At 39.5% G+C, this 21260-nt stretch overlaps 1 protein-coding gene across 1 annotated transcript in view; it reads right to left on the reverse strand.

Annotated features, from left to right (window-relative positions):
* RASEF (RAS and EF-hand domain containing) overlaps positions 1–21260 on the reverse strand; it is a 76993-nt gene that overhangs the window by 39462 nt on the left and 16271 nt on the right. Inside the window, exons 2-3 of the mRNA XM_032164374.2 lie at positions 6446–6592; positions 3011–3101 (exon numbers count right to left, since the gene is read on the reverse strand). Coding sequence (XP_032020265.1) covers positions 3011–3101; positions 6446–6592 — 238 coding nt within the window. The remainder of the gene's footprint in view (positions 1–3010; positions 3102–6445; positions 6593–21260) is intronic.

The following is a 21260-nucleotide window of genomic DNA, read 5'->3' on the forward strand; positions in this document are numbered from 1 at the left end:
AGATACTTCAGCAATAAAAAAAGTTATACACACAGCAAATAAACCTATGAAAAGATCCTCCACACAACTAGTCATTAGAGAGATGCAAGTTAAAAAAACAGTGAGATTCCTCTACACACCGATTAGAATTCTGAAAGAATGGGACTCTCATACACTGCTGATTGAAACATATAACTGTACAATCACTCTGGAAATCAGGTTGGCAATGTCTTACAAAAATACACATTCATCTACACAGATGATCAACCCATTCCACTCCAGGAATTTACTCAAGAGAAATAAAAGTATATGCCTCTATAAAGACTTGTACATGCATATTCATAGCACCTTAATTTGCAATAGCCAAAAACTGGAAATAACTCAAATGTCCTTCTACAGATGAATGGCTAAACACTGTGGTACCCCTACATAATAGAATACTACTTGGCAATGAAAAAGAACAAACTATTAATTACACGGATAAGTCTCAAAATAATTATGTAGAGTGGAAAACGCCAGACAAGAAATAGTATATACTGCATGATTCCACTTCTATACAGTTCTGAAAACTTCAAACTAATCTACAGCGACAGAAAATAGAACAACGATTATCTGGCAAAAAGGGGCAAAGAAAGGAGGAAGGAAGGCTTGTTATGCCTTCAAGGGGCACGAAGAAACTTCGAGGGTGGATAGTTATGCCCATGATCTGGCTTGTGGGAATGGCTTCATGGTGCATACATATGTCCAAACTTCACATATACTGTACTTTATGTGCAGTTTATTGCATGCCAATTATACCTTCATAAAGCTGTTACAGTTTAAAAAAAAAAAAAACAACTGAAGCAATGCAATATATGCTATATATGCCATAGGAGTCAAGGTCAGGAAAAGGTGAGTGTGGCTAGAGGAGCAGGAGAGGGCATCAAGAAGAAAGTGAGGGTTCCTCTGAGCTTTGCAGAATTTGGGAAGGAGGAAAGGAGTGAGGAGATAATCATCAAGGCAAAGAAAACAGCTGGAGCCAAAGCAGAGTGAGGCACAGCAAGACCACTGGGCCAGAGCTGGCGGTGAAGAACCCTGGGCAGCCTAGGGGAGCCGCGTGGAATGGAAGCAAATGAGGAAAAATCTTAGACTGGCCTGGGTACGTTATTCCAGAGAAGCTGTGTTTAGAAAGGTGTGAGGTGAACACTGGGATGGGCAGGCAAACAAGTTTCCTCGCAGTGTCAAAGCTGCTTAGCTGGCAGTGAGGTCCTGGACTGGTGTGCTGAGGTGTGGAGACCACATGTATGTGGTGACTGACAGGCCACATGTGTCATTGCTGTGGAATAGAGAAATGATGCTGTAGATGCATGGGTTTGCCACCTCCAGACTGAAGCGAAGAACACTAAAGAAGATGTTGTAACTAACAAAACATGAAGTTCTAAAAGGTGGGGGCCATGGTAATATCACCATTACCAACAACAAATTTGGGAGGCATTTATCTGGAAGAAGCAATGAGATATGATGACAGAATAACACATGTGCTTGATAAGTGTTTGATGAATGAATGAGTGCACAGATTAAACACAGCAGATGGAAAGAAAAAAAGGCAGAAAAATGATTTTACCCTTTCCTTTTTACAAAAAGGAAAGTGCTAGCTGAGGAAGGGGTTATCCATTGCTCTGAAGCTGGAACATGAACCTTGAACCATTTACGTGGCTGAATATGACGTCCAGCTTCTTATTAAACTTTTTATAAGGAGACAGGACAACAAAGACACCCCAGGGCATACATGTGGTAAAGCCATTTAAGGTGAAGAATCTAAAAGGAATCAAGAATACACAGAACCACAGGAAAGAGCAGGACAGTAACAACCAGGGTGCAGCCACCACATTGCAGGCACTGTGCCAGGCACTTTATATAGATCATCATGTTTAATCCCTGTGAAGGCAAGTAGGTTGCATTATCCCATTTTAGAGATGGAATAATAAAGGCTCAGTGGTTGGGTTATTTTTCCAATGCCACCTAGGTAAGATCAGAGCCAGGATGCAAACTAAGGTCTCCCAGATGCCAATGCTCAGGCCACTTGCACATTATTTTGCTGCCGCTCAGTGTTAACAGGGCAAATGAATAAACAAAAGTGGAATTTTTAACCTAACGTTGTCTATCTTCTGTTTTCAATAAACATTAATCACCCAAAAATATTTTATAAGGAAAAAAATTCTTTCTTCAATGGAAATCACTGAAGGTAGCATATAACTTTCAACTTTAAAGGTTTCCTATAATGCTAAATAAAGGTATACAGTCAGCCCTTCATATCCACAGGTTCTGCATCTGCAATTTCAACCACTGAAGATTGAAAATACTTTAAAAAGCGAGGCAGATAAAAATACAGTATAAGTTATTCACAAAGCATTTATATTGTATTAAATATTAGGTATTATAAGTAATGCAGAGATGATTTAAAGTACACTGGAGGATATGCGTAGGTTGTATGTAAATATACACCATTTGTATAAAAACTTGAGCATGCAGATTTTGGTATGTGGGGTTGCAGGGGAGTCCTGGAACCAATCCCCTGCGGGTACCAAGTGATGACTGAATTCCATTACAAAACACCAGTTTGAAGACAGAATTTTAATTTCACTCTAATCTAGACTGAAAGTGGGCAGTGGGTGTGGGCAGTGACACAGGTATGGAAAGTCAACCCACCTTCTCTACGAAGGCCGCCTCTGCCTTCTCCCAAGGCCTTGTCTCTGAGGTTACCCCTTCAAAGAGGCCTCTGGCCCTCAACCTAAGCAGCCTCCTCTCCCAGTCACTATCACACATGTTGTTTCTTTACTGCACTTATGCTTTACTTATTTATTTATTATTTCTATTTCTTCTTGCCCCATCCCCAAAAAACACCACCAGTAAAAATTCCTTTGCTGGGAGGCTCTGCAGGAACCTGGACTTGCTGTACCCATGCATGACATCCAGAAAGAGTGTCTGGGCCCTCTCCATAGAAAGCACCTCATAAAGATCTGCTGAATGAATGGCCAACCCAGAAACTCACGTCTTTCCGTGTCTTATGTTCTGCAGCCTGAATCCTCTGATCCATTTCCTCTTCCAACTCACTCAACTGCATAGCTGCCTTGTCCTGGGCTCTGCAATTCAAAAGGATGCACATCTTTTCATTATACTGTTGAACTTGAAACATGAAGAGAAACTTCAGACTCATCTATGTTAAGCCCTATATATTACAGATGAAGAGAAACACGTCATTCAAAATGATTCCCCATTCCTTCTACATAATAAAATGAGATTGGCAATTTGACCATTTTGGTGTAAAATGATTTTAAAACTAGATACAGTCATGCATTCCTTAACAACAAGTATACATTCTGAGAAATGTGTCTTTAGGAGATTTTTGTCATTGTGTAAGCATCATAAAGAGTATTTACACCAACCTAGCCAGTGGAGCCTACTTTACACCTAGGCTATATGGAACAGTGTATTGCTCCTAGGCTAGAAACTGAACAGCATGGGACTGTACTGAATACTGGAAGTAACTGTAAAACAATGGTATTTGTGTATCTAAACACAGAATAGATACAGTAAAAGTATAGGATTATATTCTTATGGGACCACTGTCATTTGGGTAATCCTTTATTGATCAAAACATTGTGATGTGGTACCTGACTATATTAAATAAATGAATAAATTGGATAAAATGATATTAAACTAGATTGTGGCAAACAATAAAGATATCAAAGTGCTGGGAGGCTCTCAATAAATTCTGAATCTTTTTTTGCTCTCATGACTGAGTTACAATCCTGGATTAAAAAAAGAACTCCGTGGCAAAGTGATGGTTAGATACAATTCTGAAATTTCACTATATAAAACTCACAATGTTATATGTTAAAGTGAGAAGGGAAAAAAAGATCTCAATCATTATTTCTTATTAGTTCCCTAAAGTTCTAAAATGTAGATAAGGTTATCTTTTAGAAAAATTCTGTTTCTGTTATGAGTGCAATTATAAATCACATCTCTATGGAGGCAAAGCACATTGGTTTGCATCTAAACCATGAGCTCTAGAGGTGATTCATTTGGACAAATGACATGCTATTAATAAATGATAGGGCTTATATATATGATTTTCTGTCTTCTAGTTTGATGGGTCTCTGCTATAGCAACTTACCTGCTTTTGACTTATTTACTCCCTCACAACACAATTTATTCATGCATTGGTTCAACTTCCACATAAAACTCCAAGGAAATATTGTGGGAGGAAAAAGACCCCAAAGTAAAATTTTCAGTAACATTATTATCTTCTGTTCCTATTTACTTCTTCCTCATCTTATAGCCTGTCCAAGGTTATGTTAACCAAGCTTGGGAAGTCAGTTCATTTCTGCTTATAAATACCTGCTATTTGAAGTCTAGAAATTATGTATCTCCATAGCAATGTCTGGTGGTTTTTTTGGTCAACTCTGGGACTGTAAATGGCTAAGACACATATCCTTTCTCCCTTTGTTATGATCATTTCCCACATACATCTTCTAGCTATCCAATCCCAAACATCTGGGACTGCTCCATAACAGACTCTTTCTGCCCTATTCACTTCTGAGCAACATTTTTCTTCTTTTGCAAATCAGGATGATGCATAATGACAGAGTGCTTGCCCCAGCAATTTCTAATTTCTAGTGAAATGTCTGCCCACTGTGACCTAGTCCAGGGCTCCCACCAGGACACTGGGAACCCATTCTTCAGGTGCAGTGCAGAGCAAAATGGCCAAAACCCTCCCCCAGTCAAAAATAGAGGTGAGGATGGATGGCTAAGAATGCAAGGAATGGTTTACAAGTAGCCATTTAAACACTTCCTGAGGTCTTTGATAGCTAAGAAAGGAGCCTTTAGGAGACTTAGGCTCAGCATAGAGGCTGGCTCTGGATCCCCCAGCAGCACAGAAGGGAGTGGATGGGGACACCAACACAGCTCGAATTAATGTGATGTACTCACTCCACCGTGATAAAGCAGCCTAGCTGGTAATGAGAACATCAAGCATGCCAGTCTGTTTTTTTCCCTTGTAGGTTTACACGGTATTATCTTTAGATGGGGGGCATGTGTATGTGTGTGTACCCATATCTTTGTGTGGGTCTGTATATGTGTACCTACGTGTGTACCTGTGAGTTTGTCTGTTTTAATATTTATTGGATGCTCTGAAGAATCAATGTGTGTGTCTGCTTGTCACATCTCAAAGGAGGCCAACTCTGGGACTCTGATCCACACTCCAGAATGCTCTACAGAATTTGGAGTTCTGAGGACCACCTTTATCTTCTGGGAAGGCCCCCTAGAAGGCTAATTTGAGAGAAAAGTGGTCAGTCAGGTACTGCAAATGTTCATAAGAAATCCCTCGTGAATAGATCAACTTTGGCTTGACTCTAGGACTATAAGAAAGGTCCTATTTCATACCACGAATTTAAAATATTTTCTTTCCTACACTGTAATGTCCTTTAGTTACTCCAAAGGTTCAACTAGATAGCTTCAGCACATGTAGATGGGAAGGATAAAGAGACAGCAGAATTGAAGACAAGTCACCCGCCCCTATGCAGATAGGGCAGCTTCCTGTTAAAAGGGCTGCGTTTGTAAGTTCCAGGCAGAAACCAGCAGGGTGCACAGCGTCTTGGGAGCTGCTGGTGGAGCACATGGCAGCAAGGAGCATCCATGGGGCACAACACACAAGAACTGTGACAAGCACAATGCCCTCTCTTTCCCAATATATGCTAAAGGAATGCAGTTTTTCCAGGGGGCAAAGAGGCTGACGTTTGGACTACAACACATATAAATTCTTTTTTTTGCATGACATAGCTATTAACACCAATAAGATATCCTATGTAAGCTAGCTATGGCTTATATGAACTGTATTAGAGTAAGGGTTTAATAGTTCTTTGGCTTTCAGTTCAGAGGGGGAGGGCCAAGTGAGGAGGGCTACAGAGTAGAGCCAATGCAGCACTGCTGAGCACCCACCATGTGGTGGGCAGTGTGAGGGGCTCACCTATGACATCATCCACTAAGTCTTAACACCCGGAGGACGTGAAGATATTCATCCTCATTTTGCAGTTGCAGGAACTGAACTCAGGGAGATTAAGTAACCTGCTTGCAAAGTCTCATACATGTAGGTAAAAAGGCCAGGCTTCAAATAGTGTTCCTACTTCTCTAGATAAAGTTTCCTGTGTGTTTTAAGCAGCTAGATGTAAAATAAATCTCTAAATTGTTCTGTATCAAGTCATTGATCCTGAAGAGTTTATATAATAGGATCATGATGACCTACTGATTGATTGGTAGCTGACCCACTTCTCCAGTGCTGGCTTAATTTTAAAAGCTCTAGACTCCTGAGGCTCAGGAAGTCCCCCCCATATCATAGTGTGACAATGCAGTTCAGTCCTTTTGCCACCCAGGTCAGAGAGCAAGTTAAAGCACCCACAGTCCACTTATAAAGGAAGGACTTCAATACCTCTTCACCGCAATGGCCAAATTTTCCATTTCTGTGCTTTGAAGTCTGATCTCACGGATGAAGTTCTTTATAACATGTTCATATGGCTGAATTAATCTTGGCTCCACAAGGTTGATGTTTTGGTACAAGGTACTAACTTGCTCTTCTCTGCCAAATAAATAAAGAAAAATTAAACCAATTATAAAATTTTAAAGGCAACTCTGCAGGGGACTTTTAAGAAAGAGAAACATAAATGAAGAACTAAGGAAAGAAAAACCAGCAATCACAGAATGAATGGAAGGAAGGGAAGACAGCAGTCAGGAGATACGGTTGGATTTTTTCCACAATAGGAGATGGGGCCTGCGAGGACAGTGAAAATGCACAGCAAGGGACTAATAAGGAAAGATTTTGTTGTTGTTCCTGCTGTGTATTTCTTAATTTTAATAGAAAGATAAATAAATTTACAGAAAAATTAGGTAACATTAAATCAGTTACTTAATTCCATGTTTCACCCACCCCTAATAAGACATGTTTCAGCCTTTATGGTCATAACGGTGGGTGTATTAGTCCATTTCACACTGCTATAAAGAAATACCCAAGACTGGGTAATTTATACATAAAAGAGGTTTTAATGACTCACAATTCCACATGACTGGGAGGCCTCAGGAAACTTACAAACATGGCAGAAGGGGAAGCAAGGATCTTCTTCACATGGTGACAGGAGAGAGAAGAGTGAGGAGTGAAGGAGGAAGAGCTCCTCCTTAATTACATCAGGTCTCCTGAGAACTCTTTCACTATCATGAGAACAGCATGGGGGAACCGCCCACGTGATCCAAGCACCTCCCAACAGCTCTCTCCCTAGACACACGGGGATTATGGGGATAACCATTCAAGATGAGATTTGAGTGGGGACACAGCCAAACCACAGCAATGAATATACCTATTATGTTATGGTCAGCTAAAAATAACTTCATATAAATTCACATTTTTGTCTATATTTGCATTGATGTCAGTCACAATTCTCCTGACATCAAATGTGTGGATTTTTTCCTCATACCAACCAATTCTCCAACATTTCAGATACCAACTGAGTGTCCAACAATGCAATTTCATTCTGACACTACCCAGAGTTAGCACAGACCCCACAGGTTAAGGGATCAGTCCCACAAGACTGCTCCCCACTCAGATGCCAGTTACAAGTTCCAGGTTGCCACCTACACTTCTGACCAATCACCTATAAATCAGGGGTTCCCGTGACCCCCTCTTCAGTTCCATACTTTGCTTAAATGGCTCAAAGAACTCAGGAAAACACTTGACTTAGGTTTACCAGTTTATCATAAAGAATATAACTCAGGATGGCCAAATGGAAGAGATGCTTTGGGCAAGGTATGGGAGCAGAGTGTGGGTGCACAGAACAACACCCTCCCAGCTCCTCGGTATGTTCATCAACGCAGCAGCTCTCCAAACACTATTGTTTTGGGGGTTTTATGGTGATTGCACTGCACAGACATTAGAGATTACATCACTGGCCAATGGTGATTACCTCAATCTTCAGCTTCTCTCTCCTCCCCAGAGGTCAGGGATGGGGCTGAAAGTTCCAACCTTCTAATCACGTCAGTCTTTCTTAATCTTAATCACATCCAGCCCCCATCCTGAAGGTCTAGGGGCCCCCGGCTACCAGCCTTCTCACTACCATACAAAAGACACTCATCACTCTGGAGATTCCAAGGGTTTTAGGAGCTGTATTCCAGGAAGCTGGGACAAAGACCAACTACATATTTCTTATTGTATCACACTATTTATTTGTGACAGTCCTCGTAGTTATTATTTAAAATCTTTTACTAAAAGATAAACATTTTCAGAGGTATTTCAAAAGAAAAATTAACCAGATTCAGTAGCTGATCTGATAGAGGATAAAGGAGCCAGCTGGTGAGGCTGGTGGTGTCCTTGACTCACAGTTTAAGAGCTGATTCACTGACAGGAATCTAGCATGATCTATGAATAATATACCCTTTGTGTCTAGTTAATGAAGCCTGTGTAACTCATCTGCTATAGATGGATGCTATAGCCAGGTGTAGGCTTATTAAGCACACTATTCCCCAGCATATCTATGCTTCTCCGGATTGATGGGCTGCATATTGGCCTCCTTGGACATCTTATATCAGAGACTCTGCAATCTGGCCTTCTTCTTCTGATCCTAGTGGATCCCTGCTTGCTAGTATTTAACACAGGCTGTGACTGGGTTGTGACAGCAGCAGCACTTTTTAAAGCAAAGAACATTTATAACAGTTGCCACAAGAAATACCAAAAATTTAGAGAACAGTCAATTCTTTGGGCATGAGATGATAACTTACCATAATACCAGCATCAAATAATTCTATCAATGCTCATTAAGTCCAGAAATGTTGGGGATAGCTAATAATTGCAGGAAAGCCAATCACTTTGACACACTGCCTAATTTAAAAATCACCTCCAATGTTTGGATAATTCTTATGTGATCTGGTTCTGTGATTTTACAGTTTCTCCCCTGACAATGCACAACGCTTCTGTCTCCTGCCCCTGACGTGGAGAGATTACTCTTCTCCAGGTGCTTGTCTAGTTTTTGGGCAGGCCACTCCAGGAACCAGGAAGTCTGAGAGCATTTCACAGCCAACTATGGTGTGACACCACAGTGACACCAAAGCAACAGCCACAGAAGACCACTCAGAAAGCCTGAGCACCAAATTCATACCCACGCACTTGATCAACATTCCTTGGGCTTTTACCCTACTATTCTGTTGAAGGCAGCATTTTAAGATGCTATTAGGGCGCAAGAAAGATGACAATAATCCCAGGCCTCAGTAATTGAAAAGCCATGCAAACAGCCATCTCACAACTGGAAAAGAGGACACAGTCAGATAGAATACAATTTACAATTGTAATAAAAATAGTTATATGTAGCGAGTAGTCACCACATTCCTGGTAATGTGTGAGGAAATGTATATGCATCCTCTCTTCAAATGCTCACCACAACATCATGAAGTACCTTTATTATCCCAGTACTTCAGAATGTGACTATATTTGGAAATAGGTCTTTAAAGAGGTAATTAAGTTAAAATGCGGTCATTAGAGTAGCTCCTAATCCAATCTTACTGGTCACCTTATAAAAAGAGATATGAACCCAGACACATACACAGAGAAGATCATGTGAAGACACAGGAAAAGACAGCCATCTGCAAGTCAAGGAGACAGGCCCCAGAAGAAACCAACCCTGCTGATATAGTCATCTCAGACTTCTAGCCTCCAGAACTGTGAGAAAATAAACTTGAGTTGTTGCAGCCATCCAGTTTGTGATGCTTGTTACCACAAATACCTAGGCAGCCCTAGCAAACAAATACCATATAGGGCCCATGGTAACATGGTGGTGAAGTGGCAGAATAAGGATTCAAACTCAGTCTCACACTGTGGGCCACCTGATCAACCATAAAATCATATTGCTTCCCTCTGTGTTAAATAGCTAAACTCTGGCAGAAGAAATGGAATTCAAAATCAATCCATAGACCTAGGAAACACTGAAAAACGTAAGGTACACATTAACTCTGAAGCTTAGTTAAGCCTGGCCCCCCAAGGTGTGTCCATGTGGCTATAAACTCTCCCAGACTTGCTTTTTTTTTTTTTTTTTTTTTTTTTGAGACTGAGTCTCGCTCTGTCACCCAGGCTGGAGTGCAGTGGCGCGATCTTGGCTCACTGCAACCTCCGCCTCCCAGGTTCAAGCGATTCTCCTACCTCAGCCTCCCGAGTAGCTGAGATTACAGGCGCCCGCCACCACACCCAACTAATTTTTTTTTTTTTTTTGTATTTTTAGTAGGGATGGGGTTTCACCATGTCTCTGAGACCATGCTGGTCTCAAACTCCTGACCTCAGGTGATCCACCCGCCTTGCCCTCCCAAAGTGCTGGGATTACAGGCATGTGCCACCACGCTTGGCCCCAGGCTTGCTCTTATAAACAAACTGCTTGATCTGTACAGAGGCCAATCATGATTCAAACGAATTGCTCAAGGAAGATATTATTACTAAACCTGCAGTAGTAAGTCTCTTTATTTGGTGGTATAAGACACAGAAAACTGCCATTATCTTTCCCATCAGAGCTGAGCACAAATTCTGGTTGCAATAGTGAGCCATATTTATTACGGGGCAGTGAAAGAAAAATCTCTACTCTTAGATTGTCCGACGTAATTTCAATGGATCGTTAACTTCTTTGCCTTTGTCATTTACTGACTACCAGGAAGATGCAAAGTATAAAAACCTGCTCTTTAATAGAATCCTGCCTGTCAGGGGGTCATTAAGATACCGTCACCTAGGCCGGGTGCGGTGGCTCAGGCCTGTAATCCCAGCACTTTGGTGGGTAGATTGCCTGAGGTCAGGAGTTCGAGACCAGCCTGACCAATATGGTGAAACTCTATCTCTACTAAAAATACAAAAATTAGCCAGGCGTGGTGGCGGGCACCTGTAATCCCACCTACTTGGGAGGCTGAGACAGGAGAATCGCTTGAACCCAGGAGGCAGAGATTCCAGTGAGCCAAGATCATATTACTGCACTCCAGCCTGGGTGACAGAGTGAGACTCTGTCACAACAACAACAACAACAACAACAACAAAAAAGATACCGTCACCTACAGTCTTTGTTTGCTGGCTATCTGTACAACATCAAAATGTTCAGAAGTAGACGTCTCAGTAGATTCCCTCACTTTCTGCAAATTTCTACAATGAGAAAGAAACATAGTGATTTATAAATTCTTGGGTAATTTGTTGGTCCTGGAATTCATTACAGATAATTTCAAAAATAGCTTATAGTGAAGTATACAAATAGAATAATTATAGGAAATATCTGCCACTAACAGAAAATATGTCACATGGTTAACTGTTGTGCCAGGACTCCACCACGGAAACTCAACTATCTTGCTTTGCATTACAGGGCACACAGGGAGATCTGATTCCCCAGAACCCTTGCCCGGTAGGTTGAAGTCATGTGAATAGTTCTAGAAAATGGAATGGGTACAGAAATGGTATGTGTTTGCCACCCCCAGGCTTGACCTCTAAAATCGCTTACAAAATCTTCAGCACATTTTCTTTCATTCTTTCTTTTTTCTTTCTTTCTTTCTCAATTTCTCTCTCTCCCCATTCCACCTTCTCCTTCTTTCTCCCTTTCCCACCTTTCTCTCTTTTTCACTCTCTTCCACTTTCTCCCTCATCCTCATCACTGAAGTGAAAAACTCCAATATGGCTAAGCCTCGTGATAGGACGTGCTTGGATCCCTGAATCACATGGCGGAAAACCGCTCAGGAGAGCTACCTGACCACCTCGATCTGTCAGATACATAAGAAAAAAATGTTTGCATTGCATGAAGCCAGTAAGACTTGTTCTTTGTTACACAAAGCCAGTTCTTTGTTACTATCAGCTTAAGCTTAGAAAGTTGGCATTATGGTTTCCTATTTGGGTATTTTATCATCTTCTTCCATATTAACATACTTCCTTACCTCCTTATTTGATAGCTTTACACATTAAGTATGTAATGAAACTTTTATGATCAGGTAAGTCTTAACAATCACTACCCACTCTTCTTTAGAAGGGAACAAAAGGCTATTTTGAAGTATTCGTATACCAAAGCAGACATTTATTGATCACCTTATATATGTAGTCCAGGTGCTGATTTAAGCCTTTACATATATTATTCATTTAATTCTCATGACAACGCTATGAAGATGTTATCACTAGTATCCTATTTACTGAGGAGACTTAGGCAAGTATGTCCCTTTAGCAGAGCTAGGATTCCCACTCAATCCACCTGGCTCCAGAGTTGGGCTCTCTAGGGAAGAACTAGCTCTTCACACCAAAAGTAAGTGCTAAGCCAGTTTTCAGGGGTCTTAAGTACATACCTCCATTTAGGAAAATGTAATATAACAAGATTTTTAAAAATTACTTTGGAAGAGGACATGTTTTATTGCTACAAGGATTACCCACATTACAAGAGGACTCCTTGAAAGAATGAAAGCATGAATAAGATAACAATGAGATAACCTTACACAATTTAGTTTACTTAACGCTATCTGGGGGAAGGACTATTACATGCAGTGGGCACAGTCCCACCTTCCATCCTGCCCCATCTGCCTGTGTGCTTTGCTTGGTCTATACTGTGGAAATGATGCACCTTCTGGGTTATGCCGAGAGACTGTAACATAACGCTCTTGGCCATTCTCACACCTGATAGAAAAAGGAAAAACAAAACAAAACAAAACAAAAAATACTTCCTCATAGCAAGAGATAATACCTGGTCCCTCTACGTCAGATTTATATGCTGTGCCTTGCCTGGGCAGCTAAATGCCTGTGGATTTCTCAACTCAATAAACTTGGCACCATTACTTGGTGCCAAGATAATCTTTTGTTCCCTCACAAGAGTGTAGTAGTTACTGGCCTCTTCCGGTGTCCTAGCTTCTGACGTCAAGGGTTAAACAAGCAGAAACGATACAATGGCCACACACACAACTCTGTTTTCTTCTGGGCCTGACCCAGTTGGCACAAGTGAGTGCTGAGAAGGGTGACCAGTAGTGACAAGGCTTGAAAGCATTTTGAATTCATGAAGGACCCAGGGCCTCATCTAAAGCAATTACACTTGCACTCTCAAATACCATGCAGATCTGTTTACAGGTGTACTTGGCAAACACTAGGTAAAGAAAGATTAAAGATCAAGTCGTAAGCATTAGTCAGTCAAGACAAAAGCCGTCTCTGCGTCTGTGCTGAGAGAGCAACCAACACTAATAGACCTAATTTGTGTCTGAAGATATCAAGTGAAATGCAATTAGAGAAAAATGTACCTTGAATTATCAATGTTTTAGATGTTATTTATCTTCTTCAATAAATTATATGACGATTTGTATGAACGATGGTAGCAATGGCTAATTACTGATGAAAACTTCACAACTTAAAATTTTTAAATGATCCCTGGGAAATAAGAACCTTAAATAGCAAATATTCCCATTGAAGCTGAGAGGGAAATTACATGTAGTTGAAGAGAAAATAGGTATACTTAAGATGTATAAAAATGTTTAAAGGTCATGCATTTTCATAAGATTAACATTTTACTCAGAAGATCACATATATATTTATGTTTATATATCTGGAATGCAGTAGGGCTGGTATGTAGAATGCTTGGACACCACTGATCTCAGGACGTGTCTGGGAACCAGTTAAGTACAGACAACTTCACTCCACACTAAGAAACACAGTGATCCAGTAGGGTGCTTAGGAAAACTGGCCCTTAGATCCCAAATCATGCTGATTTAAGCATTAAAATAGGGAGCTAAATTATTCAAACTGTATGTTTTATGCATCTAAAACTCAGTTTTTGTAAACAAAAGCACACAGTATTAAATGTCAATGTCTTCATCATTCTACACTAAGGAATGCCACAAGAACATTGATGCTAGGATCCTAACATCTGAACATGAGACACTAAAACACGCATGCAATCCAAGGGGCACCATGTGAGATTCTGAAAATAAAATGCTAGGAAGCCAACCGAATTCCTTCCTGTGTAAAGCTCACACATGATTGAAAAGTTCTGTGAGGATTAAGTACAAGATGCGCTGACAGCATAGAACAGGTGAACGTGAACAGACCTTGGGGTATTCCCTGAAGCATGCATAGATGTCAACTAGGCAGAAAGAGGGTACAGTAGGGGGTGGTCTCTTCCAGGCATCAATAGCCACAGGCTGTGCACAGCCTCAGGGAGGAGAACTGGGGCTGGAGAAGTTAGCAGGAGCCCCATGAGCACATCCTCAAGGACCGAAGGCGCACTGAAGGGGGTCGGCAGGGATGTCCTGAAAGGATGGGAAGCCATGGCAAGATTTAAAGCAAGAGATGACATGATCGAGTTTGCATTTTCACAGTTTTGGCTGAAGCGAGGAATTAAACAAAGGATTTTGAAATAAATGTGCAGAGACAAAAATAAATCTAAGGCCATTATCATTTAATCCAGAAATGTAGAACTTCAGGAGTTGTCACTAGCTTTTACTCTAGGATAGGTAAAATTATAGACAACTAAAATCTGATAGTATAATTATTTCTCCTTCTGGGTAAGAACAAGGAATATGTTCTTACTAATGTAATACCAGCTAACCTACTTCGATGCCCCAAACAAATCACAGTTGTTTAGTCAGTAAGTGCAAACGTTTATCCTTTTTCTCCCATACAAGTTAAATAAAAAGTACTCTTTTAAAAATGTATTTTTATTACATAGTATGCATGCTTCCAGAATAAACCCCAAATTAACTACAAAATAAATTATAAGGGCCAAGTCCTGCTATGCTACTAGAACAGAGCAATATTCCTTCCCTTTCTAAAGTTTAAGACTTGCTTTCTAGACAGGATGCCCTCTTCCCACTAATAGAGTTGCCTACGATTGGCTGTGGTCTCAATCTGCATATAGAATGGCTATCTAGCTCTCCAATCTAGAGAAAACAGCAATGGTCTCCTCAATTTGGCCAGAGCAACCAGCAGACTTGGAAAGACAACCTGGTCCAGGGGCTGAGGCTTCTCTGGCTTCAGTCTTGCTGTTGTCTGATCAGAGGAGTTTCTAAGTTACATTTTAAATCACCAATGCCTCATCCAGGGCCCCTTAACCACATACATCTCCTGCAGGTAAAATTCTTTCTGGGTTTGTGTCATCTTGAGAAATATCACTTATCTAAGTACCTATTTTTATAACATTCCCCAAAAGGTATTAAGATGGAAATTTCCTGGAAGATGAGAGAGTTAACTAGATCCATTCAATGTCTAGGAACAATCCGGATTGCAAATTGCTTCCTATTTTCAATCACTGATATTTAGTTACTGGGAGTTCACCAATGGAGGCAGGAAGACAGAAACAGCAGGAAGCATCATGCTGAAGGTTTACTGCAGGCACAGCCTCAAAACAACTAGGGCTTCTGCAGTCATAAATGAATACAGCACAGGATAAGTGGAATGGCCTGGGCAGATTTAAATGCTTCCTCCACCACATCTAAGCTTTATGACTCAGAGCCAAACACTTTATCTCTCCAGCTTCAGCTTCCTCAACCATAAAGTGGGTATAACAATAGAACCTACCACCTAAGGGTAGCTGTGAGGTACAGTGCATGGTACAATGTTGGTAATCCGTAAGTGTCAGCCACTGTTTCCATCCATTATTACTCTTGACTCCACTCCCCAACTGGGTTAAAAAGAAGTAGATGGTTGTCCCCTGTCCATGTCTGGGTGGTGTTTCAAAAAGGGCTCAAAGGAAGAAAACCTTGTAGTATGGGAGCTCCATGGACAGAAATGTCTTATGGATGGCAGTACTCGGAACTGAAAAGGGAGAATTAAATTAGGTAATGTTCAAGGTCAGTCTGCAAAATTTATAGTCCTTGGGTACATATCTTTTCTGTAAAGCACCAGGTAGAAAATACTTTAGGCTTTGCAGGACATACTATCTCTGTTGCAACTATTTAGCCCTATCACTGCAGTGTGAACGCAGCCTAGACAATGCATAAATGAATAAGTTTGGCTGTGTTTCAAGAAAACTTTACTTACACAAATAGGCAGAGGGATAGATGATCCTTGCTGTGCTGACCCGTTACTGTCTATTAACATAAGGCCCTGAGCCCTTAATGTGCATGGGGCAATGCAGACCTCACCCTTCCACACTCAGATGAACAGGCTTTTATTCACATCCTGCCCCAGGTCCAGATCAAACTTTTTCATATACAGAAGTTCATTCTGTTGACATTACCGTATGTATGTGCTATACGTGTGTACATGTATATGTAAGAATATGCAGCGCTTTATTTAAAAGCACTTGTCTTGCAATGCACATTTGCTCTCCCCATATTTCTCTTCTATCAACTTAACCTGAGTCACGTTAAATGTAGGCATAATCTAGTAGTGTTTGTGCAAGTAGGTATATTATAGTTATTTTTCATGGAAAAAAAATATTCCTACTTTGGCAAAAAAGATAGGAGCTGAGAAGAAAAAAAGAAACAGCAATTTTTATGTAAAATTTCTCTTTAGATGACATCTGTCACCTTCCCAGATTTAGGACAGTCCCAGTTTATGCTCGTTGTCCTGCATCCTTTCCACATTAAGCATCTAACTAGAATTTCCCTTTCATTTTAATCAACAAGTTGCATTAACATGTATTACCTATTATTAAACTATGTACCAACTGTGCATTTAAACTTATTAACAGTTGCATTAAAATAATCCAGGGTGAATTTGTTGTATCTCCACTTTCACCTGTTAGTGTGTGAGACATCCATGCAGTGAAACGATAGAATAGTATGTGGCTAAATCGGAAGATAATCAGGAATAAACCCATCTCTCCTTTCCTGACCTTTTCCAAACACAATGTAACTAAAACTTTCCTTTCAGTGGCAGGAAGCAGAACACTCACATTCACTGATAAAACAAATTAAGCTTGGACAAGAGAAGCTGCAGATAGAAAACTCCTTCAGGACTCAGATGGTGGTGGAGAAAGATTGGAAGCAGCTGCCTCGGCCAACCACCTGGAAAGTCAGCCAGTTGTGCTCCTATCTGCAAGATGTGGGAAATGCTGCCAGGCAGCCGTGTGGTCAAGTCAGTGGGAAACTGAAAAATTACAAGCATATGAAATATGTACAGAAAACAGAAGTTGGACAGGCCTGCCTCACAGCGATGGAGAGTACCTCGGATGCTCTTGATACAGTGAGTTGACCTTTTTATATGGTTTAAGTGTATATGTAGTTATTTTATTGGATGGCAATGCTTTTATATTTTGCAGTAAACTCTTCTGGCAGCAACAACCTCAAAAAACAAACAAAAAATGGTGCACGCTTAATAAAAAAAATTGAGTACCCAATTTCCTTTCCTCAAAAAAGTAGATAAATGCATAACTGCTCCAAATGGTTAACTGTCATAGCCAAGAGGAGCATAAGGAGACATGACAACAAAATGGAACGTGGTGTCCTAAATGGATGCTAGAGAAACAACAAAAAGGGGACTTTAGGAAAAACTGAGGAAATCCGAATACGGACTTTAGTTAATAATAGTGAATCAATAATCAGTTCATTAATTGTAACAATTGTACTGCATCAAAGCAAGATATTAATAAATAAGGAATAGTGAGTACAAGTTACATGGGAACACTATACCATCTTCTTTTTTAAAAAAAATAAAAAATAAAAAGCTTCTCAGTATTATCCTCCACCATGGTGCACCACGGTGCCCCACAGTGATACCATGGTGCCCTACAGTGGTATCATTAGCCTCGTGAAAATCAGAAAATATAAATCTCCTGAAGAAGCAACAGGATCTATGTCTTTTAAGACAACCGTATTCTTCAGTCTAAAATTTTACCCATGCAGCTGCAGAAGGCTTACTTACATACCACCTGTGAAACATGACTTTTTTCTTAGGTCAAGAGACTTGTTCCAAATTAATTCTGCACAAATTTTTATTACAGATTATCTTGTACAAATGCAAAGAGTGAAATTATGGCTGTGTATATTGCCTGCACTAGCAGAGAAAGAACTTCAAAAAGGTAAATGAGGCTAGTTTTATATCAGTGCAATGAGACACTTCAAAAAAAGTAAATAAATAAACAGTTGCATCAATTCCAGTAATGGTTTGTTTTTCTCCCACCCACTGAATGGAATCAACGTTCAGGAAGTTCATTCTGTCAAAGATAAAACATACAATCTTATTATTACGAATGCTATTATAAATTCCGTGAAAAATAAAAGAATAAAGTGTTGTAGTAAAAATTATATTTTTACCAAATTAAGAAATCTGTGAAGTAGAAACACACTGGAATTGGTGGCACATATAACTGAATCCAAATACATTTAATATTCTGCAGGCTGAAATGTTGTCAAAATTTCAAATATATTTACACACATAATTACATTATCTAAACATTTTTGCAATAGTCATTTTCTCTCTTTGTGGCTTATCACCATTCAGATTTTGGAAATCTTTGAGCCTTTGAAGAACTACTTAGCAAATCATCATAAATGTCCTATTTTTTTTTTTGTAAACTAGTCTTCTAAGCTTTCATTACATTTTCTTCAAAATCAGTTGGAAAACTTTAATCAAATCACTCAACAGTGGGAACCATATAAAAGCTACCGTCCATGTTTGAAGCTTTTTGCAGATTGAAATTAATTGAAAAGTAAGCCTGAAAACAGGAAGACACTAAGGAATTAAACAGATTAAATGATGAGAGTTCAAATGCACAAATGAAATTCTGTAATTATTATCTGGAATATCTGAACTTATGAGAAAGATCTTTTGAGGTCTTCCTATCCTGATTAAATTTATATTCTGTAACAATAGGATGGAATTGAGAAGTCCTATAATTTTGATGTATCTAAGTGGAAAACATTTAAAAGAATCATAAACAAACACATCTTGATAAGTCTCTTATAAATGTTAATAAATTTGTCAAAGTATTTGTTAAAGCAAGTATTTTGAAAGGAGGTAAAGACATAGAACCTGTGACAGTCGTGGACTGAATTATTCACATTCACATATGTTAACATTTACATGTCAATACCAAGACAAAAGAATTTACAACATCCTCCACTTAGAATTTACTCTACAATTATAGTTCAACACTTGAGTGTTTTCTTAATTAAAAAAATTATGATCTACACAGAAGAGTCAGCTGCTGATGTCAACAATTTCAAATTTAATAGTCAAAAAATGAAACCGTAACTCTAAAGACTACAAGCAATATTATAGAAAAAATTAAGAATACGACCACATTGAAAGAAGATGTATTCTTCAGAAAAGTACCGCTAATTCTGGCATTAGAGATAGATATAGATAATTAGCATTAAAATACGTGAATATGTTCCAGTACTATTTTGCACATGCAATTATTAATATTCACATAAGTGATAAGAAAATTTTTGCTTCAATGTACATAAACCTTTTATATATTTTACAAATAACTTTATTTTTAAAATTTTTGACTAGAACTAGTATATAGGACCACTATATAATAAAAACAATTTGTCAGATAATAAAATAGTATTTTGATAAAATTATATAATTTAAAGTGTATTAGTTATCCTCATTTTATTCTCAAACAAGTCCTGGTTTAGGGAATCAATTCTATGGCCACTCTAGTTTCCCATCTCATGTCCTTCACTCTTCTTCCATCCTTAGGTGCTCAATGTCCTCAAGTATTTTGTAGAGGGCTCAATACAAAATATGTAACTTTTCAACAAAGAGACAAAGTTCACATGAAGCATGTTTTCTTGACTGATTTCACATCACTGTTCTGGTTTTTTTATTTTGTTTTTTCAGTTTTTGTGACTGCAAAAGTTGAGAAACAAATTCTTCCCTCCCTGGTCAAAGTACATTTTAATCTCAGTCTTTGATCAGAATCTAAGCCTTTCATACATGCTATCTAGAAGCCAAATGCTACACATCAGTCAAGGCTTTCCCAAAAGTCACCTCTGAAAGTTGGCCCTGAATACTCCAGCCACAGGGAAATCCCTCCCCTCCTATCCCCTGCCACTCTTTATCTGAGTTCTGTGTATTGAGTTTTCTGTGGATGTTTTACCTTCCCGGTTACCCTATCAGTCTCATATCCATTGTAGCACCTGGCACCTATAGGTTTGACCTGCAGCAGCTTCTCCATTAATAAATGAAGAAGGCAGGTAGGTCTGGGGAAGAAGGGCTCAACATGAACTGATGGGGAGAAGGTGGAGTTTTGTACTGGATCTGCGACAGGCTGAGAATTCTGACTCAGAGAGGATAAAGAAGGCAACGGTGGGAAGGAGTGAGCAGGTAAGCCTTGCCTGCACAGGGTTAGGGAGAAGATGAACTACGGGAAATATGATTGCCAAGACAAAAAGGGTCTCCCTGCCGAACACAGTGAGAAAGTAGGAGATTCTAGAAAGCACAGCAGATTCCGTCTGAACTTTACATGCACCAGCATGCACCAGTCTTCAGCGTACTGCTGCCTACTCCACTATTTTTTCCCTTTTCTCCTTTCACATTGTTTTCAATGGGGATGCGCCCACTATTTACCATATAACAGATGCTAACAAATCTGAAAATAAGTCCAACTCAAGAAACTGTCTTGCTGGTATCTGGAACTATTTCTGACACGCAAAGGCCCCTTTATTTTGTTCCATGATATGGTTTGGTGGTGTCCCCAGCCAAATCTCATCTTAACTGTAGCTCCCATAATACCCATGTGTCATGGGAGGCACCTGATGGAAGGTAACTGAATCATGGGGCAGGTCTTCTGGTGCTGTTCTAGTGATAGTGAAAAAGTCTCATGAGATCTGATGGTTTTATAAAGGGCAGTTCCCCTACACACACTCTCTTGCCTTCAGCCACGTAAGACGTGCCTTTGTTCCTCCCTCGCCTCCCAGCCATGTGGAATTGAATCCCTTAAACCTCTTTTTCTTTATAAATTACCCAGTCTCAGTTATTTCCTCAAAGCAGTATGAAAATGGATGAATACGCTCCACCTCAGATTTGTGTTTTTGTGGGCTGAGGTTGCTGAAATCTCAACATCAGCTGAATGGCTAAACCAATGTATCAAATCTTGAATATATTTTGAATATACTTCAATAATAAATGTGTGGGCATTTTTAACAAAATAATATTTATATTTGTTAATAACATATATGTGAGTTCCAAAAATAAATTACATGACTCTACGGAGATCAACAAAGACAATATATTGCATACATAGATAACTTACCACTAGCTTCTACAAAAGATAAGGATTTGCTTGTTATTCTAAAATCTCCAAATGATTTATTAATACACTAGAGAATCATGA

This window comes from Hylobates moloch, unplaced genomic scaffold, assembly GCF_009828535.3.
Source record: "Hylobates moloch isolate HMO894 unplaced genomic scaffold, HMol_V3 SCAFFOLD_10, whole genome shotgun sequence".
NCBI classification, from domain to species: Eukaryota; Metazoa; Chordata; class Mammalia; order Primates; family Hylobatidae; genus Hylobates; species Hylobates moloch.